Source organism: Vicia villosa, linkage group LG5 (genome assembly GCF_029867415.1).
Source record: "Vicia villosa cultivar HV-30 ecotype Madison, WI linkage group LG5, Vvil1.0, whole genome shotgun sequence".
NCBI lineage: Eukaryota > Viridiplantae > Streptophyta > Magnoliopsida > Fabales > Fabaceae > Vicia > Vicia villosa.
The window spans coordinates 71789362-71813239 of record NC_081184.1 but is presented as its reverse complement, the minus strand read 5'-3'; the positions used below and the strand labels follow the sequence as shown (position 1 = coordinate 71813239).

At 37.3% G+C, this 23878-nt stretch overlaps 1 protein-coding gene, 1 long non-coding RNA gene and 1 pseudogene across 2 annotated transcripts; 2 read left to right on the top strand and 1 right to left on the bottom strand.

The window, feature by feature from the left end:
* Positions 1-14872: 14872 nt before the first annotated feature.
* Positions 14873-15429, bottom strand: LOC131606740 (uncharacterized). The gene is made up of 2 exons (XR_009285011.1): positions 15282-15429; positions 14873-15185 (listed from the first exon to the last, which is right to left on the bottom strand). It is a non-coding gene; the product is annotated as an uncharacterized LOC131606740 (long non-coding RNA).
* A 528-nt stretch (positions 15430-15957) lies between these two features.
* Positions 15958-16962, top strand: LOC131604829 (uncharacterized). The gene has a single exon (XM_058877245.1). The coding sequence runs from the start codon at positions 15958-15960 to the stop codon at positions 16960-16962; it is 1005 nt and encodes a 334-aa protein (XP_058733228.1).
* A 493-nt stretch (positions 16963-17455) lies between these two features.
* The window catches only part of LOC131604828 (uncharacterized), a 70617-nt pseudogene continuing 64194 nt past the window's right edge, over positions 17456-23878 (top strand).

Below are 23878 nucleotides of genomic sequence, written 5' to 3'. Positions count from 1 at the left end.
GAATCCTCGTGTTTTAATTTTTTAGCAAGCAAGAGATGGAAAAGCTCGACACTAGGCTTAAAGATATGATTCCTTGGAAATGAAAGGAACATGTATGCTAGTTATTTTTTGTACATCATTTTTTGGAAAAGTAAATATGCAATGATGCAAAGTGGTGAGAACCACAATACTGGATATATCTGGGACGCCGAGAGATCACACGGCACCAGTTCAAAGGTTCGGGGCAGCTTCAGACCACCACACAAACCACAAGTCACCAACGGAACAAGTTACCATCGGAACCAGAACATATAGTCACCAACACAATGGAATAGGACATAGATTACCACTCGAACAAGAACCATAGTACCCCATGAACAGGAACCAATAGTACACTCGAACAAGAACAGCGGTAACCCACGAACGAGAACAGTGGTAACCCACGAACGAGAACAGCGGTCACCAACAATGTACCTGTTAAGCAATGATTGATTCCCGCCCCACTCACGGGTAAATCTAGGCCAAGGTAGGTCAAAAAGCCAACAGAGGATCGAATGTAGGCATTATCATACGATATTGCCTCATTCCACCAAGCTCTGCCCGTGGATACGTGATCAGATCAAGCAGGCATACGCCTTCTGTCCGTCACGGCCACTCTAGTCCTAGTTCCTATGGTATCACTCATAGCCTGGGTATTGGGCCTTTTACCTCTTGAAACACCCACCCACAAATAGAAATCCATCCAGTCCAGAATATGATGCAGAAAAGTAAAAGCGCACATAGAATGCAATGCAAACAGGTAAATATGCAAAGCAGTAAAACACCCAATGATAAACACACCAGCGCTAGGATCGACTCGCTATGTCCGGACCAGCAAAAGGTCGAGACTTCTCCCCAGCAGAGTCGCCAGCAGTCGCTACCCGCGAAAATTAACAGAGTCGCCACTAACATATTTATCCTGAAAAGGAAGGGAATGCCAGCAAACCACAAAACAAACAACGGTCTCACGAATAGAGAAAAAGGGTAAGGGAGTCGGTTACGCGAGGGGAAGGTGTTAGCACCCCTCGCGCCCATCGTACTCGATGGTATCCATGCTTATGTCTAAACCTATGGGTGTGTAAGCAAAATGCGCTAATCTGGACTAAAATGAATGCATAATGTAGGGAAAAGAAAGGATTATGCTCGCACGGGCCCTACCCCGCTGCCTACGTATCTGTTTTGCAGAATCAGAGCTACCGTAGCTCGGCTAACTAATTTCTGTTTGTTTTGTGTTTTTTAGGTGAACAGGTTACATTCACACTCCGCTGCTCGACCTTTGGAGACTTGTGCTGGGAATGGAGCGGAAATAACAAGCTCTTAAGAAAAGAAAATCAAAGAGTGTGGTTTGTGTTTTAAAGAATGCATGAGGAAAACCTAAACTAAGGGGGAAAGCTTGCTACCTAATGTTATCATACAAAAGGTACAAGTCTAAACTAAACTAACAACCTACGGGGGAAAAGGGAAGCAAACAAATAGCACACAAACGAGCATCCGCTCGTAAAGCAAACAAACCAACGGCACTGACCGAATGGTAGAAAAGCGGTCCCGCCATAGCCAAGGGGAGCAACTCAACCCAAGTCAACCAAGCATTAGACCTCGCGAAAATGATCGGGCCATAGACAAGAGGAGCGTATCCCTCTCAGCAACCAAGCCGTCATGGATCGTAAAGGAAAACGGTGCGTGCGTACACCGAGCGTCAACGTCGAACAACGCGAGCTATAGGAAAGGCGGGGGTCCGGCTACATGAACCCTTTTCCTAACATACTCGATAACAAGATCTTGTGCAGGTTCAGAAGCGAGCGACGCGTAGCGTGCGCATACTGAACAGACTCGATGAGACTAGGCGGGGGTTGATTGCTAACCCTTTCCGCATGCCTTCCATGAGGACATAACGGAGTGCCATATAGGACTTATTACACCGTGACTCCCTGCCGCAAAGCACAAATATAAACACACCAACAAAAACAGAGCCTCTTTCGAGGGCTTGGCCAGATGCATGTCTAAGTCCTACTTCTCATGTTATAGGATGATGCGGAAAGCGGTAAAAGGGACAAGGGGCCAATACTGAACGGATAGCAAATCCGCAATGAGCTAGCAAGCGTAAGCAGGGAAGTCTGGAATACTTCGAGTAAGCCATCGTCAAGCAAAGCGAGTCAGAAAGCGTCGTCGTGAAAGTAAATCACGAGCGACATGTGGTACACGTCGAGCATGACCACATAAGCAACCTGCAAGAGAACACAAGCCAGACAATGCAGGAATATACATCTCAATGACTGAGAGATCGGGTGACCGGCATCGGAAATAGGTTCGTGTCCCACAAATAAAGTGGAACACGACGCATATCAATCGCACTGGAAGCGAATTCGTGTCTCACAAATAAAGTGGAACACAAAGCAAGTCGAATCTCAATCGAGGGCTCTCTCGAAGTACCTCGCACATCTCAGCAAACGCATCAGTAATAACAAGGAAGCATGCACCGACCATAGAAAATAAGAGAAATTAAATTCTAAGTGAATTCTAAAAGAAAATCTAGCAAGATTAAATTGTTTTTTTATGACATTTTTATCTCAAAGTAAGAGAACAAAACTATGTACAAAACTATGTACAAAATATTAAAATTCTAACAAGCAAAATATTACATGTTTTTATTCATTTTTTATCATGTTAAGAAGCTAACAAAATACAATATTTTTCATAGCATTTTCTATCTAAAAATGAACACACAAATGATTTTTTACATGTTTTACTATGCTAAAATCTCACAAGAAAATTGTTTTTATTATATATTGTTTAATCAAAAGAAAACATGTGAAGAAATCTAAATACTAGCAAGAAATATGAGAAACAGGGGGTTTATTATGGAAATGATGGTGCAGAGTGAAGATGAGGGCGCAGGCCCACTTTGTTTAGCCCAATAGCTTTTTTGTTATAGTTTCAGCCAAAAATAGCGGGTGTAGCGGGCTCACAGGGGTGTGGAGATCAGCATTTTCGTGATAAGGCCCAAAGATTGTTCAATTTTGTTTGATCCAATTACATTCAACTTTTGTTGACAATAATCTCAGTATTCAATTGATCGACCCATTAATCATATCAAATGCATATTAGCTCAGACTTTATGATCCATTAAACATAATAAATATCAATTAATTCCTATTAACCAAGTCAAAATTATCGTTAATAAAAAAAAACTAAGATTAAAGAAGAGGATTAGGTTTACGTTAGGGTGACATTGGAATTTCTCTGAGCAAAACAAATTTCCTCTTCTCACGATTCAACGGCGCGGCGGAGGTCTCCTTTTCTGGTGGCTTCTTCGATTCGCCGCCGTGAGCAAATGGATCCCTCTCATCATCCTCTCGTTTCAACTCTCTTCTATCGCCTCACTCTCGATTCGAACCTCTCCGTCTCCGCTCTCGATCTGTTCGTTTCGCCTCTCAATGTCTCGATCTCGTATCTCGTTCTCGTCCCAATCTCCTTCCGTTTCTGCATTTTGTTGTTGTTGTGGCCAAAGGTGAGGTCGTTGCCTCGTTGATGCCGAAGATGTATCTCGATGAGGATTGCCGAGGATCGATGACGAAGGCGGGATGTTGTTGTTGTTGCGATGTGATGATAGCGTCGGTAATGAGAAATCAATGTAATCACACGTTAATCTTTTGCTTTCGTTTTTCAGATTCTCATTTCTTCTTCTCCTTCTTCTGTGCAGTTGATGTCGTGGTGAAGACGATGATGAAAATCGAGTCGTTCTTGTAGATCGATGATGATGTAGCGTTGAATATGGAGAGAGGATTCAAGAGTGAAGAACAATGGCTCGGTGATGATGATTGTTCGAATTGGGAGAGGAAGATTTGAAGATGATGAAGGTGAATTCAGAGAGCTCTCAGATGAGAGAAGTTTGTTACGTTCTTGGTTCTTCTTTTTTTCTATTCTGAGTTTTTTCTGAGTTTTTTGTTCTCGCTGATTTTCTCTTGGTCTCTTTCTGAGTTTTCTTTCCTGAACTGTTATTGATCCTCTTTTATCACTGTATTAAACTTCTGAATTTTTGAACCGGTTTTCTGGGCTGAGCTGAGATTGAACCGGTTTTTATGCAGGGGTCGGTTTAAGATTGAAGTTGCAGGTGGTTTTGAATGAATGCAGGATTTTTGGTTCGGTTTCTGTGATGTCTTGTGCAGCCGGGATATGTGAACAAATTTGTCAGGATGATTAGCATTAGAAACCATATACCAAAAGTGTTTTTATGTATTTTCTCCCGACTGAATCATGGATTTGGATGTGTAATGGATAATACTATATTTTGTAATGGAAATATGGATATTGTATGGATAATGATGAATTGAACAATGAATTTGAATGTATATTTTTGGTGAATAAATCTCAATCCACTTGCAAACTTCAATGGACCCCAAATTCAATCTCGATTCCTTAATTCGAACCAAACTTGTACGATAAACCATCAATAAATTGGAATGCATAATAGTGCCTTGATTTATCAATGAATAGCAATGCCTTGACTAATCTTTGAAGACAAAGTTGACTTAAGCATAAAAGCAACCTCAACACACAATCCAATTAACCTCCGTTGGATCTTAACAAGCTCACACACTCAGATGAGAAACTCTTTATTATTTTTCTTACTTTTCGAACGACGAAATAAATGTCTTCCATAACTTAAAGCACAGAGAAAGAGGGAAAATTTTGGGGTGCAACACCTTCCTCAAGAATTTTCTTCCTCAAATCCATAACATCCTGAATACAAACTCGATCACGACATCTCACAATACCATTCTCGTCAATCCGAAAATCACCACCTTTACCTTGGTTAATCAATGTCACAATGTCCACCAATTTCAAATCTGATTTCTGACCTTCTCTAATCTCATCAAGAATACCACTCGTAAGCTTCAACATACCAAGCTTAACACACGAAGACGTCGCTTCACAAACCAAACTCAAATCTCTAAATTGTTCCAACAAGTCAAACTCTCGAACCATCAACATAGACATATGCAATGATTTCCTACTCAACGCATCGGCTACAACATTCGCTTTTCCAGGATGGTAGTTCAAACTAAAATCATAATCCTTCAAGAATTCCAACCATCTTCGTTGCCTCATATTCAACTCTTTCTGATCAAACAAATACTTCAAGCTCTTGTGATCACTATACACATCAAATCTTGATCCAAACAAATAATGCCTCCAAAGTTTCAAAACAAACACAACGGCGGCCAACTCTAAATCATGCGTCGGATAATTCCTCTCATGAATTTTAAGTTGCCTTGAAGCATAAGCTACCACTTGTCTTTTTTGCATCAAAACGCCTCCCAAACGCAACAATGAAGCATCACAATACACCACAAACGGTTCAAACGGATCTGGTAAAATCAAAATAGGAGCAGAAGTCAGTCTTCTCTTAAGTTCTTGAAAATTCGCTTCACATTGCGAAGTCCAAATGAAAGCTTGACCCTTTCTAGTCAACAACGTCAATGGCAAGGATAACTTAGAAAATCCCTCAATGAACTTCCTATAATAACCAGACTTAGGAGCTTCCCACTGAGATATAGCTTCAATCTTCGACGGGTCAACAGAAATACCTCCACTAGAGATCACATGGCCAAGAAAACTCACTTCCTTTAGCCAAAATTCGCACTTAGAAAGTTTAGCAAACAACCTCTTCTCTTTCAACACCGATAACACAATTCTCAAATGCTCAGCATGATCATCTTCACTCTTGGAATAGATCAAAATATCACCAATGAACACAACCACAAACTTATCCAAATAATCATGGAAAATCCTATTCATATACTCCATGAATACACCAGGAGCATTAGTCACACCAAACGGCATAACAGAATACTCATAGTGACCATACCTCGTCCTAAAAGCAGTCTTCTGAATATCCTTCGCCTTCACACGAATCTGATGATACCCAGACCTCAAATCAATCTGTCTAAACACACACGCTCCAGCCAACTGATCCATCAAATCATCAATCCACGGAAGTGGATACTTGTTCTTAATTGTCACTTTGTTCAATTGCCTATAATCAACACAAAGCCTCAAAAGAACCTTCCTTCTTCTTAACCAACAAAATAGGTGTACCCCACGGCGATACACTAGGATGAATAAACTTCTTCTCCAACAAATCCTCAAGTTGACTCTTCAACTCTTTTAACTCAGAAGCAGACATCCTATACAGATCCATCGATACAGGACTAGTTCCAGGAACTAAATCAATTGAAAACTCAACCTCACGTTCCGGCGGTAAATCACTTACATCTTCAGGAAATACCTCCACAAAATCGCAAACTATTGGCAATTCCCCAATGGTTCTCTTCTCATGCACATCTACGGTTGCCAATAACATAAACAACTCAGCACCATCCTTCACAGATTCATTAACTTGCTTAGCAGATAGAAATAAATCGTCCTTAACACCCATTTTAGGAAAGATAACAGTCTTATCAAAGCAGTTGATATACACACGATTAAATTCCAACCAATTTATGCCCAAAATCACATCAAGTTGCTCTAACGGAAGACAAACTAAATCAATCCCAAAATCTCTACCAAAAATACTCAAAGGACAATTCAAACACACAAAAGAAGTAGAAACAGAACCCATAGCAGGTGTATCAATAACCATACTTCTATGCATATCAGATAACAATAGATTCAATCTCTTAGCATAATCCAAAGAAATGAAAGAATATATCGCACCGGTATCAATAATAGCAATCAAAGGTGTACCATTAATGAAGCACTTACCTTGGATTAGCCTATCATCGGTAGAAGCCTCCGCACCAGACAATGCAAACACTTTCCCTTTCGCTTGTTCCTTCTTTGGCTTATCACATTTGGTGCTAATGTGACCTTGCTCTCCACAATTGTAGCAAGTCACCTTCGAACCACCTCTACACTCGTTTTCCTTGTGACCACTCTTGCCACACTTGAAACATGTTACCTTGACTTTGGAACAATTAACAGCACGATGTCCCTCAACACCACATTTGAAACACTTGATCGGAGCACTAGATCCTCCCCCACTTGGCTTTCCGCCAAAACCAGCTTTCTTCTTATTGTCGTATGGTTTTCCACGGAATTGACCTTTCTTATCATTCATCGCCTTGAAGTGAGAAGCACTCTCCCTACTATCCTCATCATAAATCTGACTCTTATTGATTAACTCAGTAAAACGGGTAATCTGTTGGTAACCAATCGCCTTCTTGATATCCGGTCTCAAACCATTGACAAACTTCAAACACTTTGACCTCTCCGCATTCATAGTATTGTAGTAAGGACAATACTTGATAAGCTCTTGAAATCTAGCAGAATACCCCGCCACGGTACCATTTCCTTGCTTCAACTCAAGGAATTCCACTTCTTTCTTTCCACGACAATCTTCCAGAAAATAGTTTTCCAAAAATGCATCGCGGAAACGATCCCAAGTAACTTGAATACCTTCCTCATCAAATCTCTGAGCCATATTGCCCCACCAATCCTCAGCTTCCTTTTCCAGCATGTGAGTACCAAACTGCACTCTCTGAGCATCGGTACAATTCATGACTCGAAAAATCTTCTCAATCGCCTTCAACCAAGCTTGAGCTTTATCCGGTTCATGCTCACCCTCAAAGATAGGAGGATTGTTCTGTTGGAACTTCCCCAAAGCACGGTACTCATCATCATCACCATTTCGATTTCCAGCATTAGCTTGAGGCATTTGGCCAAGAGATCCAGCCAACATCCTCAATGCATCAGCAATGGCATCATCATTCCTTCCAGCAACCATCGTCCTACGAAAACCAACAACCAAAGCATACAGAACAATATCGATCGTGTCAGATACACAAATCTAATACAATGAAATTAAAGACATTAACGACTTTGACCAACTGGTCGACCATGCTCTGATACCACTAATGTAACACCCCTTTTCTAACTCCAAATATATCATTCAATCACACAGAGTAATCATGCATAAGGAAAAGGGAGTCACATGTTATTTTCAATCACAATGAAAACCTAAAACAAAACATCCAACATTCTTAATATGCAAAGATCATATTTGTAACACAAATGTATATCTCATGCTTTCATACATTATGCATAAACGCTTGCGGAAAAACAATTGAATTGCTATTAAAATTGCAATGAATATATCCCATAATATATTCATCCACCAAATTCGAATTAACATTTAAAACCATAATCTTGGCCACATAGCCTTAAACAACATATCTGAGGTCTCAACAAATACATCTGAATATCCAACAAAACATAGGAAATAGCAATATCCAAACATAAGCATAAGTCTAAAGAAAATTCCCCCAAGTGTTACATGATCAGAGCATATGACTCGCTACCTAATTCAATAATAAAACTCAGGAGCTCCTCGGCTAAATCCTCGGATAAGCTACTACTCGTCAGAACCTGCACGTTATCAACGAAGGATACCATTCAAACAGAAGGGTGAGAATTCAACTTCTTATAGAAAACAAAATAATGGGAAATGCAACATAGTTAAACATACATTTCAAGAATTCATCACTCTTCACAAAACATGTATTTATCTCCGATATAAAGTTAACATGTTCCATACCATTAAGCATCACAATCAAATTCACAATCTCACATATTGACGATTCTAAATATATACACATATATCACTCGTACATGTACATATATTCCACATTTCACATCAAATATGTATCAATCACGTATATCTCATTCTCATCACATTCTCTAATTCATATCAAATGATTCATCATTCCACATATAGCATATCAATCAAATTCACATCCACACATTCATACCACATAATCACACATAACAAAATTTCACACCGACACATGCGACTCAAGTGTGACTCGATGCGATATGCATGTGGATCCCTCCGTTATCATTTCCGGTCATGCCGATTGTCATTCTCTCAAGACTATATAACCACCTCAAAGCCCCATACTCGTTAAGCTTTCAACCCCATACTCGTTAGGTTTGGGACAAGTAAATAAACTTCGCGAGATTACCCAATATTGCCACTTTCAAAGACTCATGCTTGTGTACGTGTGCAACAAAACAAGACTCATGCATTTAAGACGATATCTCTATCTCTTAAACTACACAATCACATCTTTCCAACCTTGCACAACATTACACAACATGACATTCCACCAATATCAAGTATCAATTATCATTTAGCAATCAATCACATAACTCACGGTTATCATACCACATAATACATCCATGAACATTGATCATTAACAACTCATCCATAACATACATCCATAATGAAATATTATTCTCAATTATCATCATAATTAATCAAACAAGTGCCAATCCATTCTATTCTATCATATAGACAATTAATTAAGCTTCAATATGCTTCAAACGGCACCTAAAAAGGAGTTACGAATCAAAAGTTATGACATTTCAAAGCTTGGAAATAGTTCTGTAAAACAGGGTTCGCGGCGTGAACTGAGTGAATCAAATATTCCAGACTTTCTGCCAAGCAGTTAGCGGCGCCAACTAAGGTTCGCGGCGCCAACTGAGTGAACCAAATCTTCCCAAGTTTCTGCCAGGAGGTTCACGGCGCCAACAGAGGTTCGCGGCGCGAACTAGCAAATTTCAGAAAATCCCAAACACAAAAAACAGCATACGAAACCCATCCCAAAACCCCTAAACTCAACCCAATCAAGTTGGAAAACACCAACCATTACGAACAACAATGGAATACATGTTATAAACACAAATACAACACATGTTATGGGTCTTCTAACATCATAACATCATTAAACATCAACTAAACACATTTCAAATCATCAATTCATGCATTTGTTCATAAACCCTAACTTTTTCAAAACTATGAGATGAAGACATGAAAGATTACACAAACACACATTGCCCAATCATGTAACTATAAGAACTTGGATTCAAACCCTTACCTCTTGAATTTCTCCTTCTAACTTCAAGAAATCTACAATCCTCTTCTCTTCTCTCTTCTACTCTTTTGCCTCTTTTCTCTTCTCTACTTTTCTTTCTATCTTTCTATCTAATTTTAGGTTAACTCATAAAACTCTCTTCTAATTCTCATTATCTCATTGGGCTTAACCCATCCACTATTCTCATTTCTAATTCCCATTAAGCCCAATAGCTAATTCTAATATAATCCTAACATTTATTAATTAGCTAAGTAATATATTACCACACAATCAAATAATTATTGCTCAAACAATAATTAAATAAACACACAAACAATTATCAAATATCAAATAATCATAATTAAATAAAATATAATAAAAATAGGATGTTACAAATAGAGTCATACACGATTCACCACTTCACAACTTTTAAACAACATTCATCATCACAAAATTATCAACAAAACATGTTAACTATTTCAGCTTCACAACGATGTCATCAACACAGTATAACAACTATTTCATTATCACAACAACTCAAAGATGCAACTTAAAATGCAACTTATTACAATGGACATGCATGTGGTACCAACGGAGCAAAGCACCCAACTTGATAATTGCCAATTAATAGAGGCATCAACAAGGCATCGATTTTATTAATTTCATATAATTCCCTTCAAGACCTAAGTTATCAATAAAACCCCAAAACTCATTCCAACATACAAATCATCATACCCAATCTTATAGAGTTAGAACCCCCACCCTTACCTTGGATTGAAGGTTCTCTACTCTTTCAATGGAATCCTTGCCCTAGCCTCTTTGTGCCTCTTCTCCTCTTTCACGAAAACCTTCTCTTTTCACGTTATCTCCAAATTCCCTATTTACCATTATATTTTCTTTCTTATTTTTATTTAGCTCCTTACTAACTTTTAACTTCACTAATGGGCTTAGTAAACACAACCCCACTCTTCCTCATGCTAACACAACATAGGCACCCTAACTATTTACTCATTAACTCTCGTATTAAATCATCTAATTTTCTAATAAATTAAATCAAATTAATAATTAGAACTAATTATATTCATTTAATTCTGCAACTTTTAATTCAAAGGAACTACCCACTATTCTAAGGATACATACCCTCTGATACCACAATCATCATATAACATCAAAGAAAATTCATCCAATAAATCAACAAAATATCAAAATAACACTAAATCATTAAATAGCGAAAACCGGGGTGTTACAAAGAACCTATGATATTTTAATATCGGGTTGATCTTTGAACCTATAAGAGCTTTTGAATGGACTGAGCCTTCGAATCAGACTAGTGACTTAGTAAATGAATCCCCAAAACCATGATTTTAACGGGTTTAGCTTTGAACCAAAACAATTAATCCCAAATGGATTAGTCATTCAAAAAATGTAAAAATAAACTCCCTTAGTGAATTTACAATACTACCCTTCCCAAATTATACAATTTCTTCACTTGCAAAACATCTTTCTTAAAAGAGCTGCAACTAAACTTAATAGAAAGAAAGTAAAGAATTTTTTATTTTTTAGAGATAGAGTGAGGTACGAGAACTCACCTTTTTCGATGTGAAATTTTTTGGGAAGGGACCTTTATTTATAGGATAGAAGTTGATACAAAAAAGGAAAATTTTTTGTGGCCAATATTGATGAGCCTATCGATTGGCATAATGCACCAATATATTGGTTGGCCTAGAATTAATTGTTTGGTAAGACATCTAAAAATTCTTTCGAAATGATCCATGTGGATTTCAATTTTTACTCCCCCTACTGATAACTTTAGTGAGTTGTTATAACTCTTAAGTTTAAGTAGAATTCTCATATAAGATTTGGGAACGATCTATTGGGTACTTGAGTGAAGAAGGCTTTTAAATAGGCTTGGTAGATTTGATTGTATTTTTTGTTTATTCTATGAAGTCCATATCTCACATTCAATATATCCCTCTAGAGACCACTGAACTCAAAAATCAAGCTCCACCTCCATTTGCCTAAAAGGGCCAGATTTACGTGGAGATTGTGAAATCTCAACCCACCATTCTTTTTAGGCTTACACACGTCTTCCCAACTGACCCAAAGAATCTTATCCTTACTTCTAACTCAGCCTTACTTAAACCTCCTTTGAAGCTTTATGATATTATTCCGGACCTTAACTGGTATTCTTGTAAAAGAGAAAAAATTGGAATAACATTCACGACAAAAATAAGAAGGTTCGTGCTACCCCTAAGGCTAAAAAATCTATGTTTCCAATACAATAAATGTTTATACGGATAGGAGATAAGAGGCTCCCAAGTTGCATCTAAACGAGGATTATCCCTCAATTGGTAGACCAATATACTTAAATGGGAGAGATTGGAAATATCAATTTAGAAAATCACTAACATATTCTAAGAAAGTAGAATCCATATTAACACCTATAAGGTAACTCTTATAAAAGTTAACCCTAAGATCATAAGTATACTGATTTTTCGTTGATGCTTTGGTGATGATTAAGGTATCATTAGTTTACTGAAGATGAGGTCAAATAAGGTCCGAGGATCCAATCCTAAAGCCAGAAAGAAGATCAAGATGTATAACTTGCCTAGTAATATCAATAAGCCCATCCACCACCAGGAGGAAAAGAAAAGGAGCAAGGGGTTTATCGCTATGCGAAAAATACCCAAGCGTCTAAATGTTCAAAATAAACACAGAATCACCACTGAATTTTAGTTATTCATAAGGAAATGGGAAATACCAATAAAAACCTAAGAAAATAGGGTAATTCATCACAACAAAATATGGGTTTGGGGGTTGGTTATGCGAGGGAAAACTATTAGGAACCCCACGCATTTGTTTTACTCAATGGAAATCGCTTAGTTAGTTAAGGTGAAAGTTTGTCTAAAAGTTCAAGTTTCTTCTTATGTTTTATTTTATTTACAAGAAATGATATATACAGAAGAAAAGGGGAAAATGTTAATTTTTGTTAGTGCGCTTGCTAGGATTTCAAAACCCTGTGCCTACGTATTCCCAGGTGCAATGGGAAACCCATGACGCACAGGGTAAAAAATGAGTCATTTGATGTGTTGAGTGTTTTTTAAGTGGAAGATGAGTATCTCAATGTTAAGAGATGCAACTTGTATTCAAATACTCGGGAACATATAGAGACATACGTCTAAGAGGCCCCATTTAATCCTTTTATTAGGTTAATGATTTAGCCATTATTTATCAAAAATGGTATTTGATGATGTATGTACGAGGTATAAATTATATTTATAAGTTATGAAATATTTACTGGCAGTATAAGTGGTTTAATTGGGAAGCTTAAAAATTATGTATAAGTTTAATTATTATTTTATATTGTTTTACTTATCTTCTTCCTAAGTAATCATCACCAAGATTGTGTTCTTATCATTATACTTTTGTCTTGCAACTATACCTTCATCTTATTGAGGTTTTTTGTTGATACTACACTCTCTTGCAAAATGGCCATACTTTTGACAACTAAAGCACTACACATTACTTTTGTATCCTTTCTTACTTCCTTCTCATCCTCTAATGTTGCCACCTCTAGAGTTGTATGATTCATCAGCCTTATTGCTATTGCTTTCACCCTTTTGGAATGTTGTTTGTTTTTTGAAATTTTGGGATTCTCTTCCACCAAAATTCTAAAAGTGTCATTTACCTTTGTTCATGAGTCACTTTTCCTTCTCCTCCTTGTCTCTTTCAAGAGCTTTGTAGCTCCTCCTTGCTCATTGTCATAGGATCGTTTAATTCATCAATCACAACTACTACATTGTCAAATCTTAACGTCAAAGAACATAAAATATTTGCAACAACATACTATATGTGATAGTTTCTCCACATGCCTTTACTTGGTACACCAATCTTGCAATTCTCATTTGGAATTCGCTAATTGTTTTGTTTTCTTCCATTTGAATCAACTCTATCAACCTCTTGTGTCTTTGTAACTTCACCACCTTTGCCCTGTTAGCTCCTGCATAATTTTTCTCCAAGATTTTGCAAGCTTCCTTTCAGGCTGTGCAATCATCAAACTTCTCAAAGTTAATAGCATTAACACATTGATGAATGAGATATAACGCCTTAAGATCTTCTGTCTTCTCTTCCTTATGCGAAGTACTTTGTGCAACCGTTGCACCTTCAACCAGTGGAAAACAAAATTCTTGATTACTTCAAGAACATCTTTATAACCAAACAACACTTTCATTTGCTTGCACCACTTGTCGTAATTCATCGCATCGAGAATTATAATATTTGTAGAGATTTTTACGTTGGAAATGGAGATTATTTTCGCACTCTGAGTGTTTTATGGATTGAACTAGGCTCTTGATGCTAATGTTGGAACAAGGTACCACAAGAATGGTGATTTTCAATGCGGAGAGAGAGAGAGAGAGAGTAATTATTGAAGGTGAAAATGAGGATTACTTTATTATTGAGATACCCAAAGGGTATATATACAATTACATTGAGTGAAAAATCTACAGTTGTAACCGGTTATAGACAGAGTGTAACCGATTGCTAGATTATTTTTTCTAGTGTAATCGTTATTGATAAACTATAACCGATTACAATAACATTCTGATTATTTTTTAAAGGGGATGTAATCAGCTACAACCCTGCAATAACCAATTATAGGCACATGAATTACACTTTTCATTTAACAGCTTAAGTGTCGGCCTTCAAATCCTTTGATATTTTTTGGATGATACTCTTTCCATCCCAAAATAAGTGTCATAGTTGACACTTTCGCACATATTAAGTTAATATGATAAATGAAATAGAGAAAATGATAATTTTACAAAATTATTCTTATCGATTATTGATGTACTCTAATTAGCATTAATAAATGCATGGTGAGAGAAATAGTAAATTATAAGTATTAATTAGAGGATGTAATTAAAAGATAAGAATAAAAATTACATTGAAAACGATATTTATTTTGAGATAGATAGTTGTTACAAATGTGATATTTAAGAGAGTATAAGACTAGCTTTTATTTGAGAAAATACAATACAATTATGAATATATTGGAGAAAGAGATATTAAGAGGTAACGATACCGTTTAAATACTTTAGCCATCATTCATGTTCTTGTTGCTAAGACATATTCAAATTCTTGAAAATCTTAATTATAACATTATTTTGTATTCACAAAATTTGTTAATACATTTCATAACTAGAGGGAAAATCCTCCATGGACAATCATCGTCACTAACACATGGAATAGGATCTGCATTGTTAAATAAATAAAAAGAAATGTTACTAAAAGGTGATCGAATGATATCATAAAATTATAAAATTCAAAAAATTGTGAAAAATGACATACCACCATGTGCTACAAGAAGTATAGAAAGAAGGATAATACAAGTATAAACAAAAACGGGAATTTGAGCCATATATTTTCTCGTTAGAATGTAATAAATAGGAATTCTTGTGTGCTTTATAATAAAAAATTTCATGATCTGTCAACTTCAATTAAATAGTTTTTAGCACGTAAGATATGCAAGATGTCATGTATAAAATTGGAAATATTTGTTAAAGTTCTCCAATGAACATTTTTTGTTTATTCCGTAATCTCACTTTGACGCATGATGATCTTAAAAGGTTAATATTTTTTACTAAACTCCATTAAATATTTTTAATTATCTCCTAGCCTTTCGTAATATATAGAGGGAAGTTTGAAAAAGAAATACTAATTTCATTCTAAAATAAATATTACATTATAATAAATTATTTATTTCAACATAAGTGTCTTTTTTTTTTATAGTTTTCAATACAATTAATATTTTCTTCTTTCAATTATATCTTCAATTAATACTACCTACATCACTTTCAATTTATTATTTTTTTTACTTAGCATTTTTAATCATTATAATACTCCAAATACTAAACAAGCATATTTTCAACTCGAGTGCAAACACCAACTTGGATGACGATTTTAGGGTTTCCTCTTTCCCTTTTTTGAAATTTCTTCTCCTCTCGCCTTGATTTCCTCTGTTGTCATGGATTGTTCAGCTCTCTTTCCTGAAATTGCAACGGTGCAGGAAATCCCTATCCCTTCACCTTCGCAAGGTGTTACGGGAGCTCAAAAAAAATCTTTCATTCAAGCTCTCAATGGAGTATGCGATATTCCAACATCCCAATTTCCCCCTGCTGTCATCAAGGGGGATAGGCTCTCAATAACAATTCCCGAGGAGGAATATAAAGCAGGACTCAACGATTGCAAAAACAATCTTCATGGTAGAATAATATGGCCCAAAGAAAACTCTCCGCTAACAGTGGTTGCGCTTCGTACTAAACTTGCGAAGATATGGTCAGAAATTAAACAGTGGGGGGTTCTGTCTCTAGGTAAAGGATACTACGAATTCACGTTCGCTTGTGCTGAAGATATGAGGCGGGTTAGAGCTTCAGGTACTCTGAATCTTAATCCTGGATCTCTTAAGCTGTTTGCTTGGTCTAGAGACTTCAATCCGGCTGTGCAGAACAATACGTCTGCTCTGGTGTGGGTTCGCTTTTTCGGTCTTTCACAGGAGTATTGGAGGCCTAGGATCCTCTTTGCCATTACGAGTGGCGTCGGTACTCCCATTTTCATAGACTCTACAGCTGCTAAATCTAGATTGGATCGCACTTTTGGCCACTTCGTTCGGGTACTCGTTGATATGGATTTGACACAACCTCTTAACTATAATGTTCTAGTTGAGAGACAGGGGTTTGCGTTCTTTGCTGATATTGAATATGAGAACTTACCGGAATTCTGCTCTCATTGCAAAAAGCCAGGACATGGGGTTAGTAATTGCAAGTTTTTGCAGAATGAGATTTCGCGCTCTAATGTTGGGCAGAATTTGAAGAAAGGAGCTACCTATGTGGAAGTTGAGAAGGAGACTGTTGCGATTGATCAGGAGGTGAATTTACAGGCTGGTAGGGTTCGGAAGACGTCGGGAACAGTTGGGGTGATTGCTAATCCGCCAAACTTTGTCCTTATCCCGTCTGCTGAGTCTTCTTCGTAAGACTCTGAGTTTGTGGCTGCAACAAATGTTGAGACTGTTTTGGCTAGGACAGATGAATTAGATACGGAGGAGGCGAGGGCGGACAAAGCTTTCCTTCGAAATTCCTGGGATGCCTTAGCGGATGAGGAAGCAGTGGATTCGCAGGATACCAATCTCGATAAGGGGGCTTTTTCTATCGCGATCTCAAAATTAAAGAAGAAACAAAAGCATCCTGGCTCAAGTCAAAAATATGGAACAAGGTCTCAAGCAGGACTTAGAAATCCTTCTTTATGATTAGTCTCTACTGGAATATTAGGGGCATTGCTAATCCCCCATCAAGATTAGCTTTAAAAAGGCTCTTGACTATTCACAACCTCAATTTTTATTTATTGCGGAGCCGAAAATTAGATTTGATAACTTGCCCAACCAATGGTTTCTCAAGCTTGGATTCAAACTTTTTGCCACCAATAACACTACTATACCTTCTCTTTGGTGTCTCTGTAAGATCTTTGTTATGCCTACAGTTTTGGAGGTATCAAACCAATTCATTGCTTTCACTTTCTGCTTGGATAATAGATTGTTGGCCTCTGCTGCAATCTATGCAGCCAATGATCTCAACCTGAGGAAAAATCTTTGGCAGGGTCTTAGCGAGATTCAAGGAAAGTTTCCGCTTCCTTGGACGTTTATTGGAGATTTCAACGCCATCACGGGAGCCCATGAGCATAGAGTTAATCACCCTCCTGCGAAGAGACCGATCTCTGAATTTCAACATTGGACGGATGTGAATCTTCTTATCTATATTCCCACTAAAGGAGCTCCCTTCACTTGGTCTAACAAGAGAGCTCCTCCTTATCTTATAGAGAGAAGGCTCGACCGTGTTATCTCCAATCTCGAGTGGTTAAATACTTGCAGCAGCTCCTCGGTTTGTACGTTGACTAAACTCCGATCTGATCATCATCCTATCCTCCTCACCTTTATTATTAACCCCATCAAAGTTATCTCGCAATTTCGATTTCTGAAAACTTGGACTTTACATCCCGAGTGCACTAAAGCTATAGAGTCTAGTTGGAAGCAAGAGGTGGTGGGTTGTGTAACACCCCATTTCTACCCGGAAAATATATATAAATTAGACTTTCAAATTTCTCAATAAACAAATGAGGCGTCACATAATCAAAATAAAACAAATCAACTCGTCGCATAAAGCGGATACATAGCACCTTTGAAACAGAATAACTTATTTTATTAAAATACAGCGGAATCACTTAAATAAGTATTCAATAAAATATCTTTAGTTAACTTATCATTTTGTTCAACCAAGATAACACAATTAAACAGCAACATCATGAATGACATAAATCGTTTCCCCCCAGAGTGCTACGTATCAGAGCGACAACCGACTCGAGTAACGACAACTAAATCTTCATACTTGAATACCTGCACGTTACCTGTAACACCCCATATTTTCTAAATTTAATTTAATTGGAAATTAAATTATTATTTGGAATTATTCAGTATTTTGTGGAATTATTTGGAAAGAAATATGAGATGGGCTATTGGGCCAAGTGTGGTGTTAGTAAAGAGGGGGGTGCTATGTTGGTAAAGCCCTTTACTAATTAAAATGTTATTTTCATAAAACATTTTGGAAATTGGGGAAAAGAAAGAAGAAAGAACGTGAAAGAGCAGAGGAGATGAGGGATTGGAGCACGAAGAACGTGAAAGAGGAGCAATGGAGGAAAAGAACCAATCAAGAATCTTTGGCTGAGGTAAGGGGGGACTCTCCGGTTATCATCTATTATCGTATTCTTGGATAATAATATTGATTAGGGATGTTATTGAGTCAATTGGATTATATGTTAGGTTTAGGGAGGGTATGAATTGATGAAAATTGCATGTATTATTGATTGATTATGTGTTGTTTTGATGTGTGATGATGAATAATGATGCAATTGATGATTAACTTCCTGTATATGATGTTTAGAGTCAGTTTTGGACTCAAATTGGGTGAGATCGCAGGATCTGACGCAGACCCGAAAATCTGTGAAATCGCCAGTTCGCGCCGCGTCCTAGTGTTGGCGCCGCGAAGGCGTACTTCTTCCTCGCATCGCGCCGCGTGCATAGGTTTGCGCCGCGAACGTGTTTTTGTGGTTCAGGTCGCGCCGCGAACTTTGGTTGCGCCGCGTGCTGTAGCGTTAGTTGTTTTCTTGGAAAAGTTAAATGATGTGTAACTTTCGAACCGTAGGTCCGTTTTTAGTGCTGTTTCGAGCACGATGAATCTTATAAGATAGCCTACGTGTTTAAATGATGAAATGAGGTGTGAAATCCAATAATTTTTAAATATGATTTTATTTCTTGATGAATGATGTATTGTACATATATGTGATGAGATGTGTTAAATACATGCTATGTTGAAATATTAATCATGTGACGATTGTTTGATTGGATGATGTATTGTTGACATATATGATGGAATGTGACAATATAAGATGTTGTTTTGAAAACATTATGATGTGATGATTTGTAGAGAATTGTATGATGTTGATTGATTTGTTTTGGAATGATGTGGGTACATGTGTGTTCTTCTTATTGATGATGATGATTGATGTGGACACATGTATGTTCTTTAATGATGATGATGATGATGATGATTGATTGTATTGAATGATGCTAATGTATATAAACATACTTTGATGATGATGATGATGTTAATGATGATGATGAAATGAGTATTTGATGATGTTACTCATTAGGCTTGACGATGGTATAAGTATGTTGTATATGTTGCATTCATTCATGTGCATTGATGATACTGTATCCATAAGGGTGTGTTGGATCAGTGAAGGGCATGATTCCCATTGTGAGGAATCTGTGCTGGCAGGGCCGTATCTTGATGATGTTGGATCGGTCATGGGTTATTCCCATTTGACGAGGTTGGTACCACATGCATAGTGTCAGTTCATACATATGCATACTTTTATAACATGATTGGATGTATTCCAGTGTTATAAATATTGATGATGTGTTGTTCGTGTGTTTTGTTGGATTAATGTTGAGTATGATTGTCTGCTTGAAAGATGTGTTCTGTTGATGTTTGTGTAAATGATAGATGTTCCTGATAATCTGAATATGATGAATTGGGTGAATAATATAACTATGATGTGTTGTTATTTAAGATGCAATAATATTTGTTAACTGTGATGAGACTCACCCTTACTTTGATGATTTCAGATTGGCGAGTAGCGGCTTTTGGCTCGGTGAGGATTAGCTCATGAGTCAGTTTGTTTAGTATAGCGTCGGTGTCATGCTCTGATATTGTAACACTGGGGGAACGTTAGATTAGAGTTTTATGATGATACTCTATCATGTTGTTGTATTAGATTATGTGGGATATTGCATAGATGATGTTATGCTTATCCGTATGATGAATTCTCCGCTGTGTAAACATGAGATGTTTGTGTATTATGACAGATTGTTCCTTAGTGAAAGCATGACAATGAATTTGTGATAATTTGTTCTAAATTGAATTGTGGCACCCTTGTTTTCATGTTTTACTCTGAAAATTATTTTATTAATTTCCGTGGGGTTTAGAAGGGTGTTACAATAGTGGTATCAGAGCAGGTCGGTCCGTCCGGCCAATTGTTGAGTCAGTTGAGTTGCACGACGGTTGAATACTGTCGGCATTTTTATTCCTTGGTATGCGACATGTGAGTGGATCACTGTCGGTACTTGATTGTTTGTTGCAGGTGTTGGATTGAAACAAGTGGGGGAGAAGCTTCGCTTCTCGGTTATGTTTCAGTTGAAGAAGATTGATTCAGTAGGCTGTTGTTGGAAACAGTGCGAGCGTTGTCGGAGCTTGTTGTTTCCCGAGTTGAAGGTGATTAGAGGTAATTGACAGTTATTGTAAGAGAAGGAGATTGGAGAGTTGCGATGTGTCAGCTCTGCTGGTGTGCTGCGAAGTTGTCAGTTGAGTAGCCTTGCGTCTCGGAATAGGTTCAGTTACGAGTTTGCAAGGAGGATTGTTGTCGTGATGTTGCAGAAAGCGGACTTCGGCGGGGGAATGTGTCACTTAAGTTATAAGGATGTTTGGAAGTGAAGAGATACGATAAGGGGCTGTTTGGAATGTGATAGAGTTGAAGAGAATGAGTTTTGGAGAGAGATTTTCGTAAGCAAAACGCAGGAAAATTGCTGAATAGCTGCGGAACTTCGAAAATTCATAACTGGAGTTCTGGACATCCGAATTGAGTTCCGTTTGAAGCGTCGGAAAGCTAAGGAGATGAACTTTGTTATAAAAATAGTTGCAGCAGCTGTAACATATTTAATTGTGACAGGATGACGTTGGAAAGAGGTGGAGTTACGGTTACTCTTGTTCTTATAACTAGACTTGTTTATTGGTACTGCACGGGATGTCAGTGTCAGTGTTGACTGGATTGAAGGAATAATTAGAAGGTTGGTTGAGGAGTAATTTTAAGAAATTGAATTTACCAATTGAGGAGTTTTGGATGTATCGTATAGAGTGTCGCTGCATGACGTCAGTGTTGCATTTTTTGGGCAATGATTGGAAAATTCATATCTTGAGTTTCGAGTGTCGGATTAAGGTGCCGTTTGAATCTACGAAGAGGTGGAATTATGTTATACCTTATGGGAGAGTTATAAATACAGTAGATTGATCCTATAAGGAGATATTGTGGAGTCAGTTAAGGAAGCGTGAAACTGGTTGAATAAGAATTCCTAATACCGCGATTGTTTGAAACAGAATTGAGTAGAATATGTTGTCGATGAATTAATTGACGAGATGTTCGGTGATAAAGATGAATTGAGTACCGATGGATTTTAGTGAGAAGTGAATTAGTAGTAAAGATGGAATAAACTTTAGAACCCTTGGAATCGTATTTGTGATGGCAAGGTAACGATAAGTATAAAAGAAGAATTGTAGGGAATTTCTAACATTTGTTGACGTGAGGAAGACTTTGTTGGGATTCCGAGTGGGATGATATTTGGACGTGAAGGATGTAATGGAATTTGGAGTAAAACCACGAGTTATGAATGTTGTGCTATTGTGTTGCGTGGGAAGTCTTTAAATATGTCGGTGCTAAGGATGAATGAGTTGGATTTAATTGGACAATTTAGAGACTTGAGTTGGTATGTGAAGGTGACTCCTAGTAGTGTTTGATTGGGTATGCTAGAAGATTACTAGTGGTATTCGTGACGAGATTAGAGAAGGTCAGAAAGCTGATGTTGAGTTGATCGATAGGTTGATTTTGAAATTACCAAGGTAAAGGCGGTGAATTCGGAATCGACGAGAATAGTATAATGAGGTTGAGTGATTGGATTTGCGTAACTGATGTTTTGAACTTCTGAAGAATATCCTAGAAGAAGAACACCGTAGTGAATTATTGGATTATGACGATGTTAATGAGTTTGGGTGCAAACTCGGAAGATGGACACTATTATGTAGTAACGACGGTTTATGCTTAAATATGATTTTCAACTAATATTGACAAATTTAGGACTTGATCACCCTAAATCTCTTGTTGGTAGTAGATGAAATCATATAGAAGAGATAAGCTTGTTTTGTTACCTTAATGGTTTAAGATGTGATGGATACCGAGCCGTGAGAATAATCACTCACTATGTTGTGTGAACTTATGAAGAAGTGAATATGAAAGAGTGCGACATGGTGGATGATGACTTAAGATGGGTAATCGGAGTCGCGCAGCAAAATTGTGATGAGGAGTAGTGTTATGAGTACTACTCGCGGAAAGTAAGGAATTAATATGTCGGAAGCCTACATAGAGAATATGTATTGAGCTATATGTTGGATTTAGAATTCAGTGGATGTAAGGATGTCGTGTCGGAGAATTATAACTCCTTTGAATAATTGCCGAGATGATGAATATGTTATTATGGTTGTGCGTACTTAACGAGTACGTATTCGGCGGGATTAAAACGAAGAGTTGATGCTATGTGACGTTGTGATATTTTTGTGTTGTTGTCAAGGGGTTATTGTAGATTCCAGATATAATGAGGAATTATACTCTATGAAGGGAGAAATTGATTTAATTCTTAGAAAAGAGCGAAACTCAAATCGAGTTGTTTTGTAAGAAATGGTGCATCGAGGATGACGAGCGTGATTATAATTACTTGTGTGTGCACTCATTCCGATGGTTGGAATGTTTAATAGATGAAGTAAATCAGGAATTTGGTTTTAAGTGCGAGTAAGTATTATTGAGTGGTAAATTAGTACCACGAATGATGAAGAATGATTCTTGAAACGAATGAGTAAAGAGAGTCGGAATCAGGTAAAACTCAGGAATCTATTTGGTATAGGTGATTGTGATGAGTAATCAGAGTATTGCGAAAGAAGCGGAATGTAAAGTACTAAATAATTGATGGTGTGACTTAAGAGGAGTCAGATAATTGGAATTCAATAGTATGGAAATGTGAGTATTGAGTTTCTTGAGGGAAGCGGTTGGTGAAAAATGTAAGTATTACATTATCACTTAGATGGAAAGGTGTGTCTAAGGTTGGTATGTTTGGTAGATGGAATGCATTACGGCAGTGTTGATCAGTGTGATCATACTATGGATTGTGTAATTGTATTACTCAGTGGATGAGCGTATTGTATAGGTTGTACCTATGTTCTGTTATTGCTAATCTTTTTGGAGATATAGCGGGTGGTATACTTTGGGTAGTCAAAGGTGACATAAGAACTGGGATTTGAATGTGTGAAACATGCTTCCTGTTGGTTATGTCAGATGGATTTTGAGGATTGACTGATGGTACTGTTAATTGGGAGCTGGAGAGTCAGGTGAAGGACTCTTATACGAGCTGGTTACTTGAGATATGTTTTCGAGGACGAAAACTCTTTTAGTGGGGGAGAGTTGTAACACCCCATATTTTCTAAATTTAATTTAATTGGAAATTAAATTATTATTTGGAA